The sequence below is a fragment of the Perognathus longimembris genome, chromosome 1 (genome assembly GCF_023159225.1).
Source record: "Perognathus longimembris pacificus isolate PPM17 chromosome 1, ASM2315922v1, whole genome shotgun sequence".
Taxonomy (NCBI): Eukaryota; Metazoa; Chordata; class Mammalia; order Rodentia; family Heteromyidae; genus Perognathus; species Perognathus longimembris.
In genome coordinates this window covers 67,743,767-67,768,337 of record NC_063161.1, presented here as the reverse complement: position 1 = coordinate 67,768,337, position 24,571 = coordinate 67,743,767, and the positions used below count along the sequence as shown (strand labels likewise).

The window sequence follows — 24,571 nt, the reverse complement described above, 5'->3', positions numbered from 1 at the left end:
TAATTTTTCAAATTGGTCATATGCATCTAATCTATGTTATCTATCAGGTCCATCCTATCTAGTGATCCCTACATCCCTCTCTTCCTTCTCATTTTCTCTTTCTTCCCTTCTTTCTTTCCTTCCCTTCTATGAGGGGCAGGCAGAGAAAACTAATAACCTGGTTCAAATTATTATGATTTTATTTTTCATATTATTACTTCAGAAATACAGTCGATGTCTCCAAATGTATTGAGATTGGTTTTATTTTTTTGCTTGTTTTTTGTTGGTTGTGAGGCCTGAACTCAGGTCCTGGGTGTTGTCTCCGAGGTCTTTTTATTTTAAAGAAAGCCTGCCCCCACCATCTTAGTATTTAAAAGTTGGTGTTGTGGGTGGGGGAGGGGAATGTTTTTTTGCCAGCCCTGGGACTTGGACTCAGGGCCTGAGCACTGTCCCTGGCTTCTTTTTGTTGAAGGCTAGCACTCTGCCACTCGAGCCATAGTGCCACTTCTGGCTGCTTTCTATATATATGGTGCTGAGGAATCAAACCCAGGGCTTCATGTATGTGAGGCAAGCACTCTACCACTAGGCCATATTCCCAGCTCCAAAAGTTGTTTTATTTTTAAAAACAAATTGCATAATTTAGGAACTACATGAAATCTGTAATTTTTCTTGAGAGCAGAATGGATCTGAAACTTATTTTATTTGAGTAAAAAAAACTCTAAAAATTACAGATTCAAATGAGAATGAAAAAGAATGAACCGTTCTAGCTTCTTGTTTATTTTTTTTTTCTCCCCTTGGGCCAGTAGTAAGGCTTGAGCCTTTCACTTGAGCCATACCTCTACTTCCAGCTTTTTGTTGGTCAATGGGAGATAACAGTCTCTCACTTTCCTGACTGGGCAGGCTTTGAACCTTGATCCTCAGATCTCAGCCTTGGGATTAGATTAGATTAGCTGGGATTACTGGTGTCGGCCACCACCCCAGCTTTGCCCATTGCTTTGCATGGAACTCACAATATTGGATAGGACTGTGGAGAGCCACTGTGTATATTAGGATGGTGACTCAGCAAGGGTGTGCATATTAATGGAAAAGTTTAAACTTTTGCTCAGTGCCTTAAATATTATGCTTTTTCTTCTTTTGCTTTCCCTCAAGAAAAGACCAGGAAAGTAGCTCCTTTCCTTCCTTTGTATGGCCAAATAAAGGATTACAAACTAATTGGCTATACTGAAGGCATCACACTGACTGCATTTCCTTATTTGTCTTAGAAGGAAATTGGAACTTGGGTGTGGGGTGACTGGCTCTGTGATTCTGTGTTCAACTTCCTTATATTTCAGGGTGTACTCCTAGTGCTGATGAGATAGAAGTCACTTAGGAGAAATTAGCCCACTATATGTGGCTTTTTTTCAGCAAGGTAAAATTTACTTCTGCAGAAATGTTTACCATTAGCCTACATGTGACTTTTTGTTTGTTTTGTATGTTCATACTGGGGTTTGAACTCACGGCTTGGGTGCTCTCAGCCTGGCACTCTACCTCTTGATCCACATCTCCACTTCTGGTTTTTTGCTAGGTAATTGGGGATAAGAATCTCCCTAATGGCTTGGAACTGGAATCCTCAAATGTTAGTCTCCTCAGTAGCTAGGATTACCAGCAGGAGCCACTGTTGCCCTCCCCTTGTGGCTTGTTCTTAAAATTTCTTTCATAGACTGCCTTCCCCCGATGTATACATAATATGTCTGAGGGCTGTTCTACCTGTCTGGTCTTTGGAAAGAGGCTTTGAAACCATTCATTGTAGTCTTTCTCTTTTGTGTAAGCAGAGAACAGTAAATTGCTCTCCAACATTTTCTGAGGTCTTTGATATATACTGAAAACACCTGACAGTTAAATGTGGACTGAAAACACATAAAGAAGTCCTGGGAAAACAAAAAAGAAACCTATGGATTAAAAAGCTGAATGGTTAGGGGCTGGGGATATGGCCTAGTGGCAAGAGAGCTTGCCTCGTATACATGAGGCCCTGGGTTCGGTTCCCCAGCACCACATATACAGAAAGCGGCCAGAAGTGGCACTGTGGCTCAAGTGGCAGAGTGCTAGCCTTGAGCAAAAAGAAGCCAGGGACAGTGCTCAGGCCCTGAGTCCAAGGCCCAGGACTGGCCTTAAAAAAAAAAAAAAAAAAAAAAAGCTGAATGGTTAGAAAGCTGAAATTATTAGAAAGCTACAGCCAGGCGCTAGTGGCTCACACTTGTAATTCTGGCTACTTGGGAGGCTAAGATTTGAAGATCGTGATTTGAAGCCATCCCAGTCAGAAAAGTTAGTGAGGCTCTTCTCTCCAATTAACTAGCAAAAAAAGTCAGAATTGGATCCTTGGCTTATGTGGTAAAACACTACCTCTGAGCACAAAAACTAAGGGAGAGCATGAGTTCAAGTCCAATATTGTACAAAAAAAAAGTATAGAAACAATAATAGAACAGAAAGGAACCTTGGAGATTTTAATACTCTTAAGTAACTGGTTTGAATGAGATTGCATGAAAACAAATGCACAAGTAAGTTTTCTATTTTCAAAGAAAAATCCTTTCTGAGTGATAACTTCTAAAATACGATGGGTAGGGGCTGGGGATATAGCCTAGTGGCAAGAGTGCCTGCCTCGGATACATGAGGCCCTAGGTTCGATTCCCCAGCACCACATATACAGAAAACGGCCAGAAGCGGCGCTGTGGCTCAAGTGGCAGAGTGCTAGCCTTGAGCGGGAAGAAGCCAGGGACAGTGCTCAGGCCCTGAGTCCAAGGCCCAGGACTGGCCAAAAAAAAAAAAAAAAAAAAAAAAACCATGGGTAAAGGAGTCAGGGGATCTCTTTGCTTGTATTATCTCATAATGCTTTTATAATGAAATCACTAGGCCAGAGGTGTCAACTCACATCTGTAGTCCCAGACATTGGGATGATCATGGCCAGCCTAGGTAAAAAATAAAAATTATAAATATATTTTTGAAAAGGTAGCCAGACCCCATCTCAACAAATGAGCTAAGTGTGGTAGCTCATCACTATTGTCCTCACTATTAGGAGTTATAGGTAAGAATATCATGGTTGGGCCTGGACAAAAATTAAGAAAACCTATTCCTAGAACAACTAAAGCAAAAAGGGCTGGGTATATTAATTAGGTTATAGAACATATGCCTAGAAAGCATGAGACATGAGCTCAAACCCTAATACCATTTTCTTAAAAACCGTACCCTTATTTAAACAATACATGATGTATCCAGGTATCAAACACCATGGGCCCCATAAATAGGTATGTGTCAGTTAAGGGGTACATTATAATGAATCAAATAACTGGAGTTTCCAAATAATTTAATTTACTTTTTTTTTTTTTTTTTTTTGATGCTGGTACTGGGGCTTGAGCTTGGTCTGGGCACTGTCTCTTCGCTTTTTCACTGGCACTCTACAACTTGAGCCACATTCCACTTCTGGCTTCTTGCTAGTTAGTTAGAGATAAGTATGTCATAGACTTTTCTGCCCAGGGCCACCTTGGAACCTGTATCCTCAGATCTCAGCTTCCACCTTGGATACAGGAGTGAGCCACCAGCATCCCACATACATAAGTAAAATTTCAATTCAGATTTAGTTATTTTTTCTATTTTTGTGCCAGTCCTAGGATTTGAACTCAGGGCATAGGTGCTGCCCCTGAGCTTCATTTGCTCAAGGCCACAGCACCACTTCTGCATAATTAAAAAAAAACTGGTGGGGGTCGGGGGGGCTTGATTGTGGGGTTTGAATTCCTGAGCTTCTTTGCTCAAAGCTTGTGCCCTACCACTTGAGTCAAAGCTCGACTTGTGGTTTTCTGATGGTTTGGAGATAAGAGTGTCATGGACTCTCCTGCCTGGGTTGGCTTTGAATCATGATCCTCAGATCTCAGCCTCAGCTTATGGTTACAGACATGGGTCTCAGGCAACAGGCATAATTTAACTTTTTTTTTTTTTTTTTTTTTTGCTTGAGCACTGTCCCTGGCTTGGTTTTTGCTCAAGGCTAGCACTCTTACCACTTGAGCCACAGCACCACTTCTGGCTTTTTCTATATATGTGGTGCTGAGGAATTGAACCTAGGGCTTCATGCACACGAGGCAAACACTTTACCACTAGGCCATATTCCCAGCATAATTTAACATTTTAAATGCAAGTTTCTGCCCCAGTTCTTCTGGAGTAATGCTCCTAGTTATGTTGAGCTTGGGTTTTCCTGGGAAGGAGATACAGTGCCCATCCTATTTATTCAACTAAAAAATGCCCCCCCCCTTAACATAAATAATCCTAGTGTTGGTAAAAAATCTGATTCAGTCATTCTTGGAATTACTTCTTTACGCATAGATGAGCTCACATACTAGGTCTTCTGAGTGGCAAAATAAATTCCCATGATGTCAGGAAACTGGGTGGCATTTCTGTGGATGAAAGTCCTGTGGAGTAGGAATTTTTCTGGGTTTGTGTCAGGTGATCAAGATCTGGTTCTCATATGAAATAGCCTGAGATCCAAAACACATCAGGGGGCTGGTTTGCCCTGATGTTAATCGAGTGGTGGTTGCCATTTGGGCATGATCTGAATAGCCACTGCTTGAATTATAAGAAGTGCTTGCTTATTGGGTCACTGTCTGGGCTGGGAGACCCTCTTTGTAAAAAGCAAGCTGAGCCAGATACAGTGGCTTCCATGTGTAAGGCTGAGATCTGAGGATCACAATTCGAAATCAGCTCAGGTAGAAAAATCCATGAGATGTTTATCTCCAACTATCTAGCAAAAAGCCGGAAGTGGAAGTGATGCTCAAATGGTAAAGCATCAGCCTTGAGGGAAAAGCCAAACAACAGAGCTTAAGGCCCTGTGTTTAAGCTCCAGTACCAGCAAACACCTGCACATACAAAAATGCAAGTTGAGGTAATTCTTTCACCAAACTTACCTAAAGCCAGGGGTATTACTGGTTTACCTCGTTTCTGCTGGTGTTTTCCATCTATGGTTATCCTGAAAGCCCCCAACTCCCTATCTTCCTGCCTCAGCCTCCCTTCTTCTAGGATTATAGTTGTGCTCCTCCATGCTTCATTCTCTAATAAGTTATTCACTTACTTAATATTTCTTTTTTTCTGGTACTCAGCTTGAACTCAGGGCTTCATTATGTTGCTTGACTTTTTCCCTCAAGGCTAGTGCTCTATCACTTGAGCCACACCTCTACTTCCCCTAATAGATTTTTTTATTATTTATTTTGTTTCCTGTCATCAGTAACAGGCATTGTCAGTTAGGATACAACTTAAAAAAAAAAAAAACTGTAACTTTTAGCAGAGCACTGGTGATTCTCCTATAATCTGAGTTAGTCAGGTAGATGAGATCTGAGAACCAACATTCAAAGCTAGACTGGGCAGAAAAGTCCATGAGACTCTTTTTTTTTTTTTTCCAGTCCTGGGTCTTTTGGTGCCGGTCCTTGGGCATGAACTTAGGGCCTGGGCACTGTACCTGAGATTCTTTTTCTCAAGGCTAGAGCTCTAACATATGAGCCACAGCTCTACTTCTGGCTTTTTTTAAAAAAAGTAGTTTATTGGAGATAAGAATCTCACAGATTTTCAACCTCTTGAGTAGCTAGACTTACAGGTGTGAGCCTTTTACAGGTTGTATGCACTCGAGCTGGTTCCTTAACTAAGCCGGTATATTCATTTCTTCATGTGTGTACACCTGGTCAATGGGAAAACAAAGCTAAGAGAGCATTGTGCATACTCATTATACAACACTGCCAGATACACACATGATTGATATATATTATGGCTATTTAAAAAATCAATTGATAGCAAATGTAATAAAGAAAGGATATTTGAACTCCTCTGAGATAGGAACTAGTTATACAGATTATAGAAAGGCAACTTTGTTTTCAAATCAGTCTTACTTTTTTTTTTTAAGGCGATAACCATTTCTCCTTTTAGCCAATTATAATGACTGAAAGTTGAAGGATTCTTGGTTATGCAGTGAAATATTATGAAAGAAAACCAGTACAGATTCCACCCCCCCTTCCTCTCATTTGAGTGAAGTACTTGTAATGAAGTTCTTTATTTTATGGAGAATATGAGAATAAGTGAGTTTGAATTTCAGTACAGAAAATTAGGCTAGATGTCAGAAGAACTTTCTAATACTAAGGTGGCCAAAGGGATAAGAAGGACTCCTTTGTCAGTACTAGGACACTTTGCCAGTGAAACTCCCTTTTGAGCTTCCTGAGGCCCTTTTCAGGGTTCCTGGGAAACCATCTAGATGTAACTCAGATCTGGACTTCACCCCTTAAATCCCTGCCAGTGAATTCTGGATGCCATCCATTGCTAATTGTCCTGGTCATGTAAAAAACATTATTGATTTTTTTCTTCTTTTTGGGGGGCTGGGGGATAGGAAGAGACAGCTCTTTGGTGTTTTGTTTTGTTTTTTCCAGTCCTGGGCCTTGGACTCAGGGCCTGAGCACTGTCCCTGCCTTCTTTTTGCTCAAGGCTAGCACTCTGCCACTTGAGCCACAGCGCCACTTCTGGCCATTTACTATATATGTGGTGCTGAGGAATTGAACCCAGGGCTTCTTGCCACTAGGCCATATTCCCAGCCCTCTTTGTTTGTTTGTTTGTTTTTGGCCAGTCCTGGGGCTTGAACTCAGTGGCTGGGCATTGTCCCTGAGCTTCTTTTGGTGAAGGCCAGCTGCTCTACCACTTGAGCCACAGCACCCACTTTTTTGATAGTTTTGGAAGATGAACTCAGAGCCTCATACTTGCTAGGCAAGCACTCTACCCAATTGAGACATGTCTCCAACCCTTTCTGCTTTAGGCTGTCTTTAAAGAAAGGGTTTCCTGTTTTTCCCCTTAGGTTGAGCCAGGACCAGACCCCTACCATCCTCCCTGTAGGTGAGACTACAGGCTTGCACCACCATGCACAGTTCCTTTGTGAAATGGAATCCTGCTGCCTTTTGCTTGGGCCAGCCTCAAACTGATCTCTGCCAGTTAAGGAACTGGGACCGCAAGATACTTTTTTCTTTCCTATTTTGAACTATATAAATGAAGACAGCATAGCAGAGGATATAGCATATTTTTAAAATGCAAATGAATTGTAAAAATTCTTGATAGAAACTATTTTTAAAAAACTATAAAATATTTAGGGGGCTGAGAATGTGGCTTAGTGGTAGAGTGCTAGCCTTGAGCAATAAGAAGCCAGGGACAGTGCTCAGGTTCTGAGTTCAAACCCCAGGACAGCCCCCCCCCCAAAAAAAAGTTACCCAAAACCAAAAATTTAGGAAGTGAAGATATGGCTTAAGTGATAGAACTGTAGCCTTGAGGGAAAAAGCTATGAGAGAGCTTAAGGCTCTGAGTTTAAGAAGACATACAATATTGTCTGCATTTTCAAGATGCATTATACTCATAAAACAATGTATTGAATTGAAACATCTTTCCACAACTACTTAAAGATGTGTGTGTGTGTGTGTGTGTGTGTGTGTGTGTGTGTGTGTGTCCTGGGGCTTGAACTCAGGGACTTGGCACCTTTTTGCTCAAGGCTAGCTAGCATTCTGCCATTTTAGCCACAGTCCACTTCTAGCTTTTTTTGAGTAGTTTATTGGAGAAAAATGTCTCCAAATTTTCTGCCTGGGCAGGCTTTGGTCCTTAGATCTCAGCCTCCTGAGTAGCTAGGATTACAGGTGTTAGGCAGGCTGACAAATTTTAAAAAGATTATGTCTAATGTTGTCTTTCTTGTATATAACTACTAGTGGTCAGTTGGTACTGTCTCTCTGGAAAGCAAAATTGACAGTTTATATCACTTGAATGTGAATGTCTTTTAGCTTACTCAGCACCAGAACATTTGAAGACTATCATAAAGACATAAAAAAATTGACACTGTTATTCATTGTGTTCACTGTAACATTGCTAAAAATACTCACCAAGATGGAAAACACCTGAATGAATTCCTGTTCATTGGTATCTGTAAATTTAAAATGATGGCCCTGTGGAAAGTACAGTATACCACAATGGCTTAGTTTCATACAGACACCAAGATCAAATCCTGGGTATTTATCATCTAGGTATGCTATATTGCCTAAGGTCTCACTTTCTTCTTCCCTGCATGGTAGTTAGTTGAGATGATACACAAGCATCAGTTGGTTGACAAGTGGTAAAGCAGCAAGTCCTATGTGCAGTCCCCAATACCAGACTTTTTTTTTTTTTTTTTTTTTTTTTGGGTCATAGGGCTTGAACTCTGGGTCTGGGTGCTGTGCCTGAGTTCTTCAGCTCAAGGATAGTGCTTTACCACTTGAGCCACAGCACCACTTCTGGTTTTCTGGTGGCTAATTGGAGATCACAGTTTCACAGACTTTCCTGCCCAGGCTGGCTTTGAACTGGATCCTAAGATCTCTGACAGGTATGAGCCACCGGCAGCCAGCTGGATACATATATTTTAATTTAAGTTTTATGGTGGTCTTACAACTATGCCAAAATAAAGTTGCCCTCTTAGATCTATAGTGGAGCCTGGAAACAAGCTGAACAGAGTTGAGCTCATAGGCTGATTTATGGCAGGGTTTACCTAACCACTTATTTGAACTACAGAATATTCCTTGAACTCAGGGCCTGAGCACTGTCCCTGGCCTCTTTTTGCTCAAGGCTAGCACTCTGCCACTTGAGCCACAGCGTCACTTCTGGCCATTTTCTATATATGTGGTACTGGGGAATCGAACCCAGGGCTTCATGTATACGAGGCAAGCGGTCTTGCCACTAGGCCATATTCCCAGCCCCCAGAATATTCTTTTTTTTTTTTTTTTTTGCCAGTCCTGGGCCTTGGACTCAGGGCCTGAGCACTGTCCCTGGCTTCTTCCCGCTCAAGGCTAGCACGCTGCCACTTGAGCCACAGCGCCGCTTCTGGCCGTTTTCTGTATATGTGGTGCTGGGGAATCGAACCTAGGGCCTCGTGTATCCGAGGCAGGCACTCTTGCCACTAGGCTATATCCCCAGCCCCCAGAATATTCTTGATAACAACCATCTGTACAATTTACTTTTTATTTCTTTTTAGGCATGTGTTCATCTTATATTTGTTTTCCAGATAATCCAGAATTAGATCTTAAAGAACACAAGTCAACAAAAATGGTCTGATCTTGCTTAGGTGATATGTAATTCAGAAATTAATGATTTTAAATAACTCCAAAGTTAAAAGGCTCTCATGACTCCAAGGCCTTACGTTTAAGTGAGCTTGATCACATAAGGTTCTAATTTTAGTCTTATCTAATTTCTTTCCCTCCCAAAGCATTGCTGTTTTTGGTGCTAAATATATTAGTCTGATGCCTTTTAGTTTGCATATGCTGAGTGCTGATGGATCACTCCTATAACCCTGGCTACTTGGGAGGCTTAGATCTGAGAAACCTGACTTGAAGCCAGGCAGAAAATTTTTGTAAGACTCTCGTTTAAGCACCAAAAAGCCAGAAGTGGAGATGTGGCTCAAGTGGTAGAATACCAGTCTTGATCAAAAAAGAATGTGAGGCCCTCAGTTCAAGTCCCAGTACTGTACATACCAAAGAAAGAGCAACTTTTACTTGAAAGGAACAGCAAACAAAATATCATAATAAACTAAAGTTAAGAAATATTAAGGAAACTGCGTGCTGGTGGCTCTTGCCTTTAATCCTAGCTACTCATGAGGCTGAAATCTGAGGATTGTGCTTCAAAGCCAGCCCAGGCAAGAAAGTCTGTGAGACTCTTATCTCTAACCACCAGAAAACCGGAAGTGGAGCTATGGCTCAAAGTGGTAGAGCACTAGCCTAGAGCGAAAGAACCCAGGGACAGCACCCAGACCCTGAGTTCAGGCCCAATGACTGGCAAAGAAAAAGAAATATTAGTAGGTACAATTGAGGGCTGGAAATGTGGCTTAGTGGCAGAGTGCTTGCCTAGTATACATGAAGCCCTAGGTTCCATTCCTTGGCACCACATAAGCAGAAAAGGCCAGAAGTGGCACTGTGGCTAGAGTGGTAGAGTGCTAGTCTTGAGCAAAAAGAAGCCAGGGATAGTGCTCAGGCCCTGAGTTCAAGCCCCAGGCCAAGAAAGAAAAGTAAAGAAAAGAACAAAAGAGGAGAAAAGAAAAGAAAGAAAAAAGAAGGAAAGGAAGAAAGAGAAAGGAAGAAAGAAAGAGGTACAATTGAGAATTGCACATAAATTTCTCCCAAAACTATTTAGTGATGTAGATTTGAATGTGTTGAATAAATGGGGAATTAGAATAGGACTATATTTGAAACATAGGTTTAAATTGTATATTTTAAATCCTCTCTTAATCAGTGTGTTTTCAAGTTTCAGTATGTATGCAAATGTCTGTCTGATCCTATTTCTTTTGGAAGTATTTTCTTGTTTGTTTGCTTTTTTTTTTTTTTCGTTTTTGTCCGTTATGGGGCTTGAACTCACGACGTAGGGTCTATCCCTGAGCTTTTTTTGCTCAAGGCTAGCACTCTACTAGTTTGAGCCACAGTTCCACTTCCAGTCCTCTGGTGGTTAGGTTAATTGGGGGTAAGAGTCTCACAGACTTCCCTGCCTGGGCTGGCTTTGAACTGCAGTCCTCAGATCTCACCCTCCTGAGTAGCTAGGATTATAGGTGTAAGCCACCTGGTGCCAGGTAGAAGTTTGTTTTAAGGAAACTGAAAAGTAAGCAGGGCACTCATGCCTGTAATCATAGCTACACAGAAGGCTGAGATATGAGGATCCTGGTTTAAAGGCAGAAAAGTTTGTGAGGCTCTTAGCTCATTTAACCAAGTGGAGGTGTGACCCAAGTGGTAGATAGAGCACCAACCTTGAGTAAAAATCGCCAAAGCTGGGCGCTGGTGGCTCATTCCTATAATCCTAGCTACTCAGGAAGCTGAGATCTGAGGATCATGGTACAGGCAGGAAAGTCTGTGCAACTCTTGTCTCTGGTTAACCTCCAGGAAATGGGAAGTCCAGTTGTGGCTCAAAGTGGTAGAGCACTAGCTTTGAACAAAAAGGGCTCCAGAGACAGCACCCAGGCCCGGAGTTCAAGCCCGACGACCTACCAAAAATAATGATATTTTAAAAAATTCCTAACAAGATTGAGAGGCCCTGAATCCAAGCCCTAGTACTAGAAAGACAGAGAAAAGTGATGGAAGGATGAACAGAGGGAAGGAGGGAAGGTAGAAGAAAAGGGGAAAAAAGGAAATGAAATGGGACTGTTCAAAGATGACTGAGCTTTTTATATTCAGCCACTGGGTGATTCAACTGTCCAGTCTGCTTCCAAAGCTAGCTCCTCCTTTTCCTTTCCTAGGATGTCACACCACCTCTCACCACTTGCCTCCTTTCCTTGCCTAGTCCATTCATTGGCTATTCTCTGCTCACACTGAACCTTCATTTTTCAGCACAAAATCTGCATTTTGGGCTTAAAACAGGCCAAGGCTGTGTGTGTGTGTGTGTGTGTGTGTGTGTGTTTAGTTTCATTTTGTGGAACTGGGTGATTGAACCCAGGGCTTTAAGCTTGCTAGGAAACTATCTCTTGACCTATGGCCTCAGTCCCTTTTTTCATATTTTGGTTTTGACACTCTACTTTTTCTCTCCCAGGCTGGCCTTGAACTTGGGATCCTGCCTTCACTTTCTGAGTAGCTGGAATTACAGGTATGATTTAGCTCTTGAATAAATCTTGAAAATGGTTAAGGTGAGATTTATATTGGCTGGCTCTCTACTGCTTGGGCCACAGCGCCAGTTCCAACTTTTTCTGTTTATGTGGTACTGAGGAATTGAACCCAGGGCTTCATGCATGCTAGGCAAGCACTCTACCACTAAGCCACATTTCCAGCTAGTATTTGATCTTTTTTTTTTTTTTGCCAGTCCTGGGGCTTGAACTCAGGGCCTCTGGCTTGTTTTTGCTCAAGGCTAGCACTCTGCCACTTGAGCCACAGTGCCACTTCTGGCCGTTTTCTTATTATATATGTGGTGCTGAGGAATCAAACCCGGGGCTTCATGTATACAAGGCAAGCACTCTTGCTACCAGGCCATATTCCCAGCCCTATTTGATCTTTATATACTGTATTCCAAATATTTGTGTATTATACAGCTTTTTCTTTTTTTGTGTCAGTTTTGGGACTTGAACTCAGGGCATGGGCACTGTCCTAAGCTTTTTGAGCGACAGCTCCACTTCTGGCTTTTGGGGGGTTAATTGGAGATAAGAGTCTCATGGATTTTTCTGCTTGGGCTGGTTTCAAACTGGGATCCTCAGGTCTCAGTCTCCTGAGTTGCTACACGTGTGAGTCACAGACACCCAGTTCTGGCTTTATTTTTCATTGTGATGATGTTAAGAAAGTCATTTTACTTTCTTTTTTTTTTTTGGTCAGTCCTGGGGCTTGAACTCAGGGCCTGAGCACTGTCCCTGGCTTCCTTTTGCTCAAGGCTAGCACTCTGCCACTTGAGCCACAGCTCCACTTCTGGCCATTTTCTGTATACGTGGTGCTGGGGAATCGAACCCAGGGCCTCATGTATATGAGGCAGGCACTCTTGCCACTAGGCCATATCCCCAGCCCTCATTTTACTTTCTGAGTTCCAATTAATTACCCATCTGTATTTTCTTTTGCTAAGTATGACTTGATAGATCCAGCCGAGGTTAATTTATTTTTACTTGTTTAGTTTTGTTCTGTGTTTATTTTGGCAGTACTGGGGTTTGAACTTAGACTCCCCTGCTTCCTAAGAAGGCCATGCATCTGGTTATTTATGCAGCTTCTTTTTGTTTTTTGTTTTTGCCAGTCCTGGGCTTGAACTCAGGGCCTGGGCTCTGTCCCTGAGCTTCTTTTGCTCAAGGCTAGCACTCTACCACTTGAGCCACAGTGCCACTTCTGGCTTTTTCTGTGTATGTGGTGCTGAGGAATTGAACCCAGGGCTTCATGCATGCTAGGCAAGCAGTCTACTACTAAGCCCTTATGCAGTTTTTAAAAAAAAACTTATTTTAGAGGTCTGCCTTGAGTCTTTCCTCATATTTATGTCTTTCCACATAACTGGACCACATAGCTGGTACATGCATACAATATACCCTAATCATATTCCCTTCTGTCACTCTCATATTCTCTTGTAAGCCCTCTTAAAACAGTTTCAACAGGTTTCATTGTTCTATTGTCATAGCTGTATACATAGTATTTCTACTATATCAACCCTCATTTACCCTCTCCATTCACCCTCCCCTTTAGTGGAACCTGCATTATTTTCCTATCATTTATGTTTTTGGAGTATATTAATTGCATGTGAGTCACCAGCACTCAGCTTTGGTTTTTGTATCCTGATGTTCTGCTGAAAGTATTTCTGTGATTTAAGAGAGAGGTGTGTGTGTGTGTGTGTGTGTGTGTGTGTGTTTAGAGATTTTAGAAATTTCCCCTTTTTATATTAAAACTGGGGTTTTTACACCCCAGGCTCGAACTCTAGGAATCCTACGTGTTAGGTAACCGTTTACCCCTGTATGCCAAATAATGAGCCATTGTGAAGGGCAGAGTAAGGAGATTTTTTTACCTGGCAGCCTATATGAACTATAGTTTTTATAAAGAAACAGAAGAAGATGGAGAGAAGTATAAATAGTTATTAACCAGTCCTGGTCTAACCTGGTTATATTTGTAGGAATTGTTGGTTTAATAATATAAATTAGCACTGAGCTTGAACCTCACTGACAAATTTCTTGCTATTCTAGCTGTACTTGGGAGAACGGGGCTGTGGCTGTGGCTTTTACTAGGAGCCCAGCATAGGCAGTATCAGGTGTATTATATCCTTGGGCATTATGAATGCAAGTAATGATGAATTTGAGAAAATCTCTGTTATTTTATATTATGTTATGATATTTATAAACATATATGTAAAATATTTATATTTATAAAGGTATGTATCATTCATATATTATAAATATGTGATATATTTGGTGTATATATTTTACACATAAAATATATATAAATGTAATTATGTATATTTATATAACATAATATGTAATATGTTTTATAGTATTGCCTATACACAGGGACTTGGATTCACTCTTTTTTTTTGTCAGTCCTTGAGCTTGAACTCAAAGCCTGGGCACTGTCCCTGAACCTCTCTGTGCTCAAGGCAAGCGCTCTACAACTTGAGCCTCAGTGCTACTTCTGGCTTTTTCTGTGTAGGTGGTGCTGAGGAATGGAACCTAGGGCTTCACGCATGTTAAGTGAGCACTCTACCACCAAGCCATGTTCCCCGCCTCCCCCTCTTCACTCTTGAGCACAAGAAAGAAAAGAGAAAGAGAAAGATGATGGGGGAGTACTGTATAATATGAATATATGTAATATATAATATCTACCTTATAGTAATTAATATATGTAATATTAGCTATATTAATATGTGCATTGCATTACATGTATATTGTATTAGTTATATAATATGCTATATATTATTCAACATGGCTTTATAAATTGTATTATGAATGTAATAAATGAATTGTTTTTACATTTGTAATATATTTACATTGACATATTTATAATATGTTTATATTATTTTATGTAATTTTAAGGTTATTGTTTTATATTGCAAGGCTATATAAAAATAAAATAACACTAAGTATACTCTTTCCTCTAAAATATATCACATGAAAACTGAAATGAAAACCTGAGAGTTAAATAGTTTACCAGTCACTATTTTCTCCCTTTATAAGTTTGATAGCAAATGCTTGGGTGCCAGATTGGTTATCTCCTTTCCCCAGGCTTTATATACTAAGGAATGCTGGACCTAACTATTGAAAGTGTCTGTATTAATGAATAGGGGAGTCTGGAGAAAGCATAGGAACAGGAAGTTCTAGAGCATATAGTGTTGTTTTTACAAATCCAGGAGTTCTACACTTACAAATTGTATACTATTATCTTGCATATAAGTACACTTTTTCTAGCCAAAGGAAGGGCTTTCTTTTTTTTTTTTTTTTAATTTTTGTTGGTCATAGGGCTTGAACTTGGGACCTGGGTGCTGTCCCTGAGCTCTTTTTGCTCAAGGCTAGAGCCCTAGCACTTTGAACTACAGCCCCACGTTCCCATATTCTGGTGATTAATTAGAGATAGAGTCTCACAAACTTTGCTGCCCAGGCTGGCTTTGAACCACAATCCTCAGATCTCAGCCTCCTGAATAGCTAGTATTACAGGCATGAGCCATTAGCACGCAGCTCAAAGAAAGGGATTTAATAAAAGACCAAATAACAATCCATTAGAAGCCAGACTTAAAATACTACAATGACCAGTCATCTAGATCTGGCTTTGTACTAATTTGAGCACTTCTTAGTTTTGTGTAGTTTAAAAATCTGAGGCCTATTTGTTTTATATTGATTTTTAAGGTAATTTCTAAAAAAGATATTAATTTATTCAGGACCAAAGATGTGAGTTATTCTAAAAAAAAACAACTGTATATTTAGGTTTAGATTCTGAAGATTAACACAATACCAAATAATTTGGATTTTTAAAATTACAATTTCATAAATCATATTATAAGTACAGTGCTTTCTTGTGTGCTGGTACCTAGGCTTAAACTCAGGACTTGTGCTCTTGCTTGTTTTTGTTTGGTTCCAAGGCTGCCATTCTACCACCTGAATCACACCCCCGCTTCTGGCTTTTACTGGTTAATTGGAGATTAGAGTCTCTTTTTTGTCTTTTGTTGTTGTTGTTTTGCTACTGGGGATGGACCCAGGACTTAGTGCTTGCCTAGCAAGCCACTGAGCTACATCCCAGCCCTGGAGATTAGAGTCTCATAGGCATACTTGCCTGCAGCTGGCTTTGAACTGCAGTCCTCAGATCTCAATCTCCTGAGTAGCTAGGATTACAGGTGTGAGTCACCCACATCCGACTATACTTTTCTTTATCACATCTGTAAAAATTAGTTTAGAATGGCATAATACCGGTCTCAATGAGATCCCCCAGGCTGTGAGCTCAACACCAGTACTGGCAGGGAAAAAGACATCAAAACTGAGTGGGGATATGGCCTAGTGGCAAGAGTGCTTGCCTCGTGTACATGAGGCCCTGGGTTCAATTCCCCAGCACTACATATACAGAAAACGGCCAGAAGTGGCACTGTGGCTCAAGTGGCAGAGTGCTAGCCTTGAGCAAAAAAGAAGCCAGGGACAGTGCTCAGGCCCTGAGTCCAAGCCCCAGGACTGGCCAAAAAAAATAAAAGACATCAAAACTGAAATATGTTGCCAGCAGGTCTTGAAAAAATAGTGACATAAATTTATAATTGATGCATTACCTCTTAGTATTTTTTTAAAAGAGGTATTACAAGAAAGTTTTGTTTTCTCCATAGAACTTGCCAAAAGAACATATAGGCAGAAACAATTGTAGTTATGTGTGGACCATTTTGTCTCCCTAGAAATTAGTAAAGCACTTTGAAATTTCTCTTTTTAGCCAGATCTGGATAGTTTCCCTGCTCATAAATACCTACCTGCTAAAAAAAAGAGCAAACCAGAGCACCCTAAAAATTTTAGGATTTAGGGATTTAAAGATGCTAGGAAGTATTTTTGTTTTGCATTTCTTATATGTGGATACTGAGGCTTGAACTCAGGACATCATGCTTTCCCTTAGCTTTTTTCACTCAAGGCTGGTACTCTCTACCACTTGAGCCACATCTCTACTTCTAACATTTTGCTGGTTAATTGGAGATAAGTGTCTCTTGGAGTCATCTGTCCCAGTTGACTTTGAACCACAATCTTCAGATCTCAACCTCCTGAGTAGGTAGGATTATAGACTAGCCATCAGCACCAGGCTAGGGAATCTTACAATAACTTGCTTTGCTTTGCATAGTCATTCATTATTATTATAGCACTTAACAAATTTGAAAAAATGTAACTTTGTGCCTAAATAGATATCTTAAATTTGTGTAAGCCATGTGGCTTTCTTGTGTACTTCCTATGTATTTTCTAGATGGCCTTATACTAGGCAGATCAAATATTAAGAGCCTGTCTGCAGGGAAATGTGTTCTGATTATTCAGATAAAACTCCATTATCAATAAGTAGTAGGACTTGCAGGAGATCTCTTAAGTTTCTGTCTCCAAAGTTTAGTTATTTCTTTTCCCACTGCTGCTTATCAGCCCACTTTTATGGAGTATTTTACTTTTTGCCAGTCTGTTCACTTCTACCCATATGCTCCATTTGATAGATTGTCTCATTCATTCACTAAGGTCTACTGCATATTAAAAAGTATGTTGTGGGCTGGGGATATGATGTCCTAGTGGCAAGAGTGCTTGCCTCATATACATGAGGCCCTGGGTTCAATTCCCCAGCACCACATATACAGAAAATGGCCAGAAGTGGCGCTGTGGCTCAAGTGGCAGAGTGCTAGCCTTGAGCAAAAAGAAGCCAGGGACAGTGCTCAGGCCCTGAGTCTAAGCCCCAGGACTGGCAAAAAAAAAAAAAAAAAGTATGTTGTGCTGGGTGCTGTTGGCTCACATCTCTAATCCTAGCTACTCAGGAGTCTGAGATCTGAAGATCCAGGTTTGAAGCCAGCCATGGCAGACAAATCCCAGAAACTCTTATCTCCATTTAACCAGTAAAAAACAGAAGTGAATCTGTGGATCTGTGTCTCACGTGGTAGACTGCTAGCCCTAAAGGAAAAAGCTAAAGGATAGCACTCAAGCCCTAAGTTTATCCCCCAGTACCAGCACAACAACAACAAACAAGATGATCCTGCTTGCTGGTAGTTTATACCTGTAATCCTAGCTACTCAGGATCTTAGTAGTTTGTGGTTGAATTGATCTGAGGATGGAAATTCAAAGCCTACTTGGGCAAAAACGTCTCTAAGACTCTGATTTCCAGTTAAGCATCAAAAAAGCCAGAAATGGAGCAGTGGCTCAAGTGGTAGAATGCTAGCTTTAAGCAAAAAAAAAACTCAGGTGCCAGCCAGATGCTGGTGGCTCAGGCCTGTAATCCAAGCTACTCAGGAGGCTGAGATCTTAGAATCGCCTTTCAAAAACAGCCAAGGCAGGGCTGGGAATATGGCATAGTGGTAAAGTGCTCACCTATACATGAAGCCCTGGGTTGGATTCCTCTGCACCACATAAACAGAAAAGGCCGGAAGTGGTGCTGTGGCTCAAGTGGTAGAGTACTAACCTTGAGCAAAAAAAAAAGCCAGGGACAGTGCTTAGGCCCTGAGTTCAGGCCCCAGGACTGGCAAAAAAACATAACAAACAAAAAACAGCCCAGGCAGAGAAGTCCCCATAAGACTCTCCTTTTCACCTAACCGCTCAAAAACCAGAGGCAGAGTTGTGGCTCAAAATGTTAGAGCACTAGCCTTGAGTGAAAGAGCTCAGGAACAGTGCCCTGGCCCTGAGTTCAAGTCCTAATACCAGCACAAACAAAATAACTGTACCACCACCACCAACAACAAAAACAGAAACGGGTGTTGGTGTTATAGTCAGTGTTCAAAAGACAAATGAGAAAATGTTTTTTCTCAGGGAAGTACCTAGTTTGGAGAGAGAGACAAATGGAATGGAGTGGTAGCCATAGCATTGGTACCTAAAATACATGGGTAGAAATGCAGAGTGACAGATGGGTGGAGAATGTTGAGAAGTCACCACTGAAAGATGTGAGCTAAGCTAAAGGATCCGCTAGTTGTCTGCAGACAAAATGCTGGATGTGATTGGTGCAGGGTTAGGTCATAGGTGGGCTTAGGGACATGAGTACCTCAGGGTACAGGGTATAGGGACAGGAGTGAGTAGTGGCATAGCAGCAGATAAGCCTATAAAGGCAAGCTAGAGTCCTGATTCCACAGCCCACCAGCTTTGTGACTTCTCCGAAAGTGTCCTGCTTCACATGGCTATCACGAGGAAGAAATGCCATGAAATGTCCTAAGGATGAAATGAGAAGTGCTCAACAGTTGGTCTAAGGATTAAAGGGAAGTGTTGTCTTGGTCTGTTTTCAGGATGAAGTGGGAAATGTTGCCATCATATGTTTTATGGAGAAAAAAGGAGGTATCCATAAATAAAATTCATTCTCTAGACATTGCCCTCAGTGTGAGTGAGCTATATTTGATGATCATGCTTACCTTGATCAGACTTGGTATAGACAGGAGAAATGGTGAAAGATCAGCTTCTGTTATGAAAAGATTTTAAGTAATCTGCAAAGGAATTAGTTAATAATGTCAAGGGAATAGCTTCATTTTCAGTGAGTTTGGGACTCAAGCAGTTAGTAAGTACCTTGAATATAATTAAAACAACTGGAAGTGTTGGAGGAGAGGATGTAGTTGTCATATTTGCTTCCTTTTTTCCCCTTGACCTCAGGACCTGGGTACTGCCCCTTTGCTCTTTTGCTGAAGGCTGGTGGTCTAACTCTTGAGCCACATCTTCACTTCTAGATTTTTGCTACTTACTTGGAGATAAGTGTCTTAAAAACTTTGCTGCCTAATTGACTTCAATTACTTCAATTGACTGTGATCCTTAGATCTCAGCCTTATCAGTAACTAGGATTACTAGCTACGGTGCTCAGTTTCCCTACATCCTCTGGCCTAGTCATGGTCAGTGTTAGCCAAGTATCTTCAGGTCAGTGCCAGTAGTCCAGAGGCCTCAGTGTGAAGCAGCCACTTTGCTTCCCACTTTATCTAATTGTTTGTATTATTTCCAAAACAGTACTTTGGTTGGCTTCGTGGTAAATGTTGACACTTGAATGCCTTTAAATCTAACATTCACAATCCCACCAAGTACTGGTGGCTTAAATCTATAGTCCTAGCTCCTCAAAAGGTTCAAACCTGCCTGGGCGAGAAAGTCCATGGGAAATCATCTCTAAATAACCAGCAAAAAGCTGGAAATGGAGCTATGACTCAAGTGGTAGAATACCAGCCTTGAACGAAAAAGCTAAGGAACAGCACCCAGGCTCTGAGTTCAAGCACCAGTAATGGCACCCACCAAACTATATGTAGTTTATAGCTATAGACCTTCCTTGTAATCTGACTGGGTTCATGTATTTGGGTTTCCTGCCTGATTCTTATGGACATTTGAGTTTCTTCTGAAAACAAGATGGATTTCAAAGTCTAGAGACATATGCTACTACCCCTTGTGAAGCACTGTCAGGAATGACACATCATTCAGAATGAAAAGAGCAGTGTTGACCTCATTTAGAGGGCCAGTTTCTACTAGTTTCCTTTAAAGCATATACCTATAGAAATTGTTTTATAGACTGATGCTTGCTTATACAGTTGACTTGACATGTATCATGGGGTTTATGAGGCAGAATCTACTTAGGATGCACACATATATGTGTATATTTTTATAAAAAATAGGAAATGTTTTGGTGCCAGTACTGGTGCTTGAACTCAGAGCCTGGGCACTGTTGCTTAACCTTTTCAGGGCTAGCCCTCTACCACTTGAGTAACAGCTCCACATCCAGCTTTTTTGGTGGTTAATTGGAGATAGAGTCTCACGAACTTTCCTACCTGGACTGGCTTTGTACCTTGATCCTCAAGATCTCAGCCTCCTGAGTAGCTAGGATTATGGGTGTGAGCCACTGGCACTCAGCTGGGAGATTTGTATTTACTGGAGCAATAACCATAACTATTGGAAAAATCTTACAGATTTTATTTACTAATTAAGAAATCAGCCTGGGCTGGGGATATAGCCTAGTGGCAAGAGTGCCTGCCTTGGATACACGAGGCCCTAGGTTCGATTCCCCAGCACCACATATACAGAAAAACGGCCAGAAGCGGCACTGTGGCTCAAGTGGCAGAGTGCTAGCCTTGAGCAAAAGGAAGCCAGGGACAGTGCTCAGGCCCTGAGTCCAAGGCCCAGGACTGGCAAAAAAAAAAAAAAAAAAAAAAAGAAATCAGCCAAAATAGATTGACAACTTTCTTGTTTTTAATGCAGTGAAAATATGTGTCTATATTATGTGTAGATTGCCACTGGTATTTCTTTACGATAATTAAGTCTGTTTCTGTAAGTACAAAAGTAATTTTTCTCATTCGGTGCTGGCACTAAACTCAGGGCCTGAGCACTAGCCCTGAATTTTTTTTGCTCAAGGCTAGCACTCTACCACTTGAGCTATAGCTCTGCTTTCAGCTATTTTGGCGGTTAATTGGAGAAAAGAGTCTTGTAGACTTTCCTGCCTGGGCTGACTTTGGATTGTTATGCTCAGGTCTCAGCCTCCTGTGAGTAACTAGGATCATAGGTGTGAGCCAGGCTCAATATTAATTTTTTTGTGTGTGATTAATACATCTTTTTTCTTTGATTATTAGATCTTTATTTAAATCTAATGTAGAATTTTTTTTTTTTTTTTTTTTTTTTTGGTGCCAGTTCTGGGCCATGGACTCAGGGCCTCAGCACTGCCCCTGGCTTTTTTGCTCAAGCACTCTGCCACTTGAGCCACAGCGCCACCTCTGGCTGTTTTCTATATGTGGTTCTGGGGAATCGAACCCAGGGCTTCATGTATACGAGGCAAACACTCTTGCCACTAGGCCATATTCCCAGCCCTAATGTAGAATTTTTATAAGTAAAATTAAGCATTTCTAGAGCTTGTTATAGGAAATAGGAAAGGTTTTTTTCCCCCCTACTGAATAATGTGTTTTTAATGTGTCCTTTCAGTGTCTATTACTATGGCAATGATGGCAGGGACTACAGCCTCCTTTCCTATGAGCAACCATACCCGGGAAAGAGTGACTGTGGCCAAGCTCACACTGGAAAATTTTTACAGCAACTTGATTGTTCAGCATGAAGAGAGAGAAACCAGGTATATAAAATACTGGTCACATTTTTGCTTATTTAAATAAACTGGGCTGGGCATGTTGGTGACCTCCATAAATCTATAGGAGGAGAATTATGAATTGAGGACTATGTGATGAAACTGCCTAAGAAAGAAAGGGAATAAGGGAGGGAGGGAGGGAGGTTGGGAGGGAGGGAAGGAGGGAGGGAGGGAGGGAGGGAGGGAAAGAAGAGGAAAATGGAAAGTAAGAGAGAAAGAAAAAAGGAAAGAAACAAGAAAGTAAACTTCTACTGTGATTGGACAGTAACATATCTTTCACAAACAATGTGAATATTATAGATGATTGCCTGCTGACTTAAGTTTTCTGCCCTGACACCACATCTAGTTATTTTTTTGCAAAATAATTTTCTGGGAACCCAATGTACTACTGTGCATGTATATATTTATATCTCTTGTCAGTTCATGTTTTAAGTAAACCTTTTCCAGCACAAAAATTGTGGTATATCTTTTTACGTTTTCTTTTGGAAGGCTGCTTTATCATGACTGGCTTTAATTTCTAGTGTCTTCTTACATTTATAATGTTTTATATGTATGTATCATTGGGAATGGAATAATGTTAATTTTTTAAAAATTCAGGGCCAGGGTGCTATCCTTGAGCTTTTTCACTCAAGGTTAGCCCGCTACCACTTGAGCCACAGCTGCTCCATTCTCAGCTTTTGATGTTTAATTGAAGACAAGGTTTTTTTCTAATAAAAGGTGATGTTTATTACTAATACACATTCATATAAAATAATGGTATGCTTTTGGAGATAAGATCTCCAAAAGTCTTACAGACTTTTCTGCCCAGTCTAGCTTTGAACTGCAATCCTCAGATCTCAGCCTCCTGAGTAGCTAGGATCACAGATGTAAGCCACCATGCCAGATTCTCTCTCTTGTCACTTCATCTGCTTACTTAACCAAGTTCAAGAGTACCATTAAATAGTAGCAAGCTAGGCAGGCACTAGTGGCTTATGCCTGTAATCCTGGCTACTAGGGAGGCTGAGATTGGAAGGATTACGGTTCGCAGTCACCCTTGACAGAAACATTCACAAGCTTCCTTCCCAATCAAATACTAGATGTGATTGTGCAATGCTTATTATTCAAGCTACCATCAAAGCCTAACATAGGCACATCATACCCAAGGGTACATCTGAGCAGGAAGCAAGAATTCAGCTAAAAAAGAACCAATAAAAAACAAGTCTGGACCTGTGGCTCAGCAATGAGAGCCTGTACCTAGCCAGCATGAGGCTCGGAGTTCAAATCCCAGGACTGCAATAGAACATTTTAAATTAAAAAATAATACCTGAAATTGGCTATATCTTAATAAGCAAATATCCTGATAGAAAGTATATTCATAAATGACTTACAGTTTCAAAGAATTTAAAAAAATTATATATACTTGTTGCACCAAAAATCTATTCTTGAGTAGGAAAATTAAGCTTCAAGTAAAGGATTAACATTTTACCAATAAATGTTAAATCAAGATTCAAACACAAGGAAGGATGGCCATCTTAAAATGTATGCTTTCAACATTATTACCTTCCTCAACTAGTATAAGCATGAAGAAATAATAATCTGAGTAGCCAGAATATTAGATAAGAATTTCTTTACTAGAACATGTCATCTTTATTAACTAATAGTCATTTATGCAGGAAAGTAAAGGAGCTTTAGAAATAAGGATTTGGGCTAAAGATGTAGGCCAATAGTAGAGCACTTGCCTAGCATATGTAAAGACCTAAATTTGTTCCCAGCACTAGAAAAAATAAAATAAAAAGCTTGTTGGGAGCTGGTGACTCACACCTGAGGATTGTGGTTCAAAGCCAACCCAGGCAGGAAAGTTCGTGAAACTCTTATCTCCAATTAACCTCCAGAAAACTGGAAGTGGCGGTGTGGCTCAAAGTGGTAGAGTACTGGTCTTGTGCTGAAGAGCTCAGGGACAGCGCCCGGGTCCAGAGTTGAAGCCCCATGACCAAAAAAAAAGAAAACTTTATGGTGGCTCACACCTGTAATCCTAGCTACTTGGAAGGCTGAGATCTGAGGATCCCAATTCAAAGCCAGTCCAAGAAAAAAAGTCTAAAACATTCTTATCTTTAGTTAAGCAGCAAAAAGCCAGAATTGGAAACACACACACACACATACACACACACACACACAAACACAACACTTTGGCCAGTATAAAAAGGCTAAAGCATACACACATACATACACACACACACACACACACACACACACACACACACACACACACACACACACACACACATTGGTAATAATAGTCATGGGGCTTGAACTCAGGGCTTGAGCACTGTCCCTGAGCTCTGTCATTCAAGGCTAGTGCTCTACCACTTTGAGCCACAATTCCAGTTCCAGTTTTTGAGTGGCTAATTGGAAATTTCCTGCTTCAAACCAAACTGTGATCCTCAGATCTCAGCCTTCTGAGTAGCTAGGATTAGAGGCATGAACCACCAGTGCCAGCTGAAGCAAATATCTCTGTTTTTTTTTTTTTTTTTTTTTGGTCGGTCGTGGGGCTTGAACTCTGGGCCTGGGCCCTGTCCCTGAACTCTTCACCTCAAGGCTAGTGTTCTACCACTTTGAGCCACAGCACCACTTCCGGTTTTCTGGTGGTCAATCGGACTTCCTGGCATGGGCTGGCTTTGTATCTCGATTCTCAGATCTCAGCCTCCTGAGTAGCTAGGATTACAGGTGTGAACCACCAGCGCCCCACAGAAACTTATATCTTGAACTTTGTAAACACTTGAATCTCAATTCAACCTGAAGTTTCTTTTTAGCCTACCTAGCATGCAAAGTGGTTAACTTAAATAAATATATTTCTTAAATAGAAATAAGAATACATGTAAAATTTTAACTGTCTTTTATTTTGAAAAGGCAGAAGAAATTAG

General features: G+C 40.9%; 1 protein-coding gene and 1 long non-coding RNA gene across 6 annotated transcripts in view; one reads left to right on the top strand and one right to left on the bottom strand.

Moving 5' to 3' along the window:
* Window positions 1-9,029: 9,029 nt before the first annotated feature.
* The window catches only part of Stk38l (serine/threonine kinase 38 like), a 47,309-nt gene continuing 31,767 nt past the window's right edge, over window positions 9,030-24,571 (top strand). The window contains exons 1-4 of one of the 5 annotated variants that reach the window (XM_048367222.1): window positions 9,030-9,084; window positions 11,542-11,595; window positions 21,515-21,659; window positions 24,558-24,571. The exon at window positions 24,558-24,571 is cut by the window's right edge and continues 38 nt beyond it. In XM_048367222.1, the coding sequence (XP_048223179.1) occupies window positions 21,526-21,659; window positions 24,558-24,571 (148 nt within the window). In that variant the 5' untranslated portion in view covers window positions 9,030-9,084; window positions 11,542-11,595; window positions 21,515-21,525. Of the gene's footprint in view, window positions 9,085-11,165; window positions 11,596-21,514; window positions 21,660-24,557 lie in introns of those variants that run through there. The other 4 variants (XM_048367213.1, XM_048367248.1, XM_048367240.1 and 1 more) reach the window with 4 other exon arrangements.
* LOC125366507 overlaps window positions 15,038-24,571 on the bottom strand; it is a 22,320-nt gene continuing 12,786 nt past the window's right edge. The window contains exons 3-4 of the long non-coding RNA XR_007213852.1: window positions 22,329-22,330; window positions 15,038-15,070 (exon numbers count right to left, since the gene is read on the bottom strand). This is a non-coding gene — a long non-coding RNA (uncharacterized LOC125366507). The remainder of the gene's footprint in view (window positions 15,071-22,328; window positions 22,331-24,571) is intronic.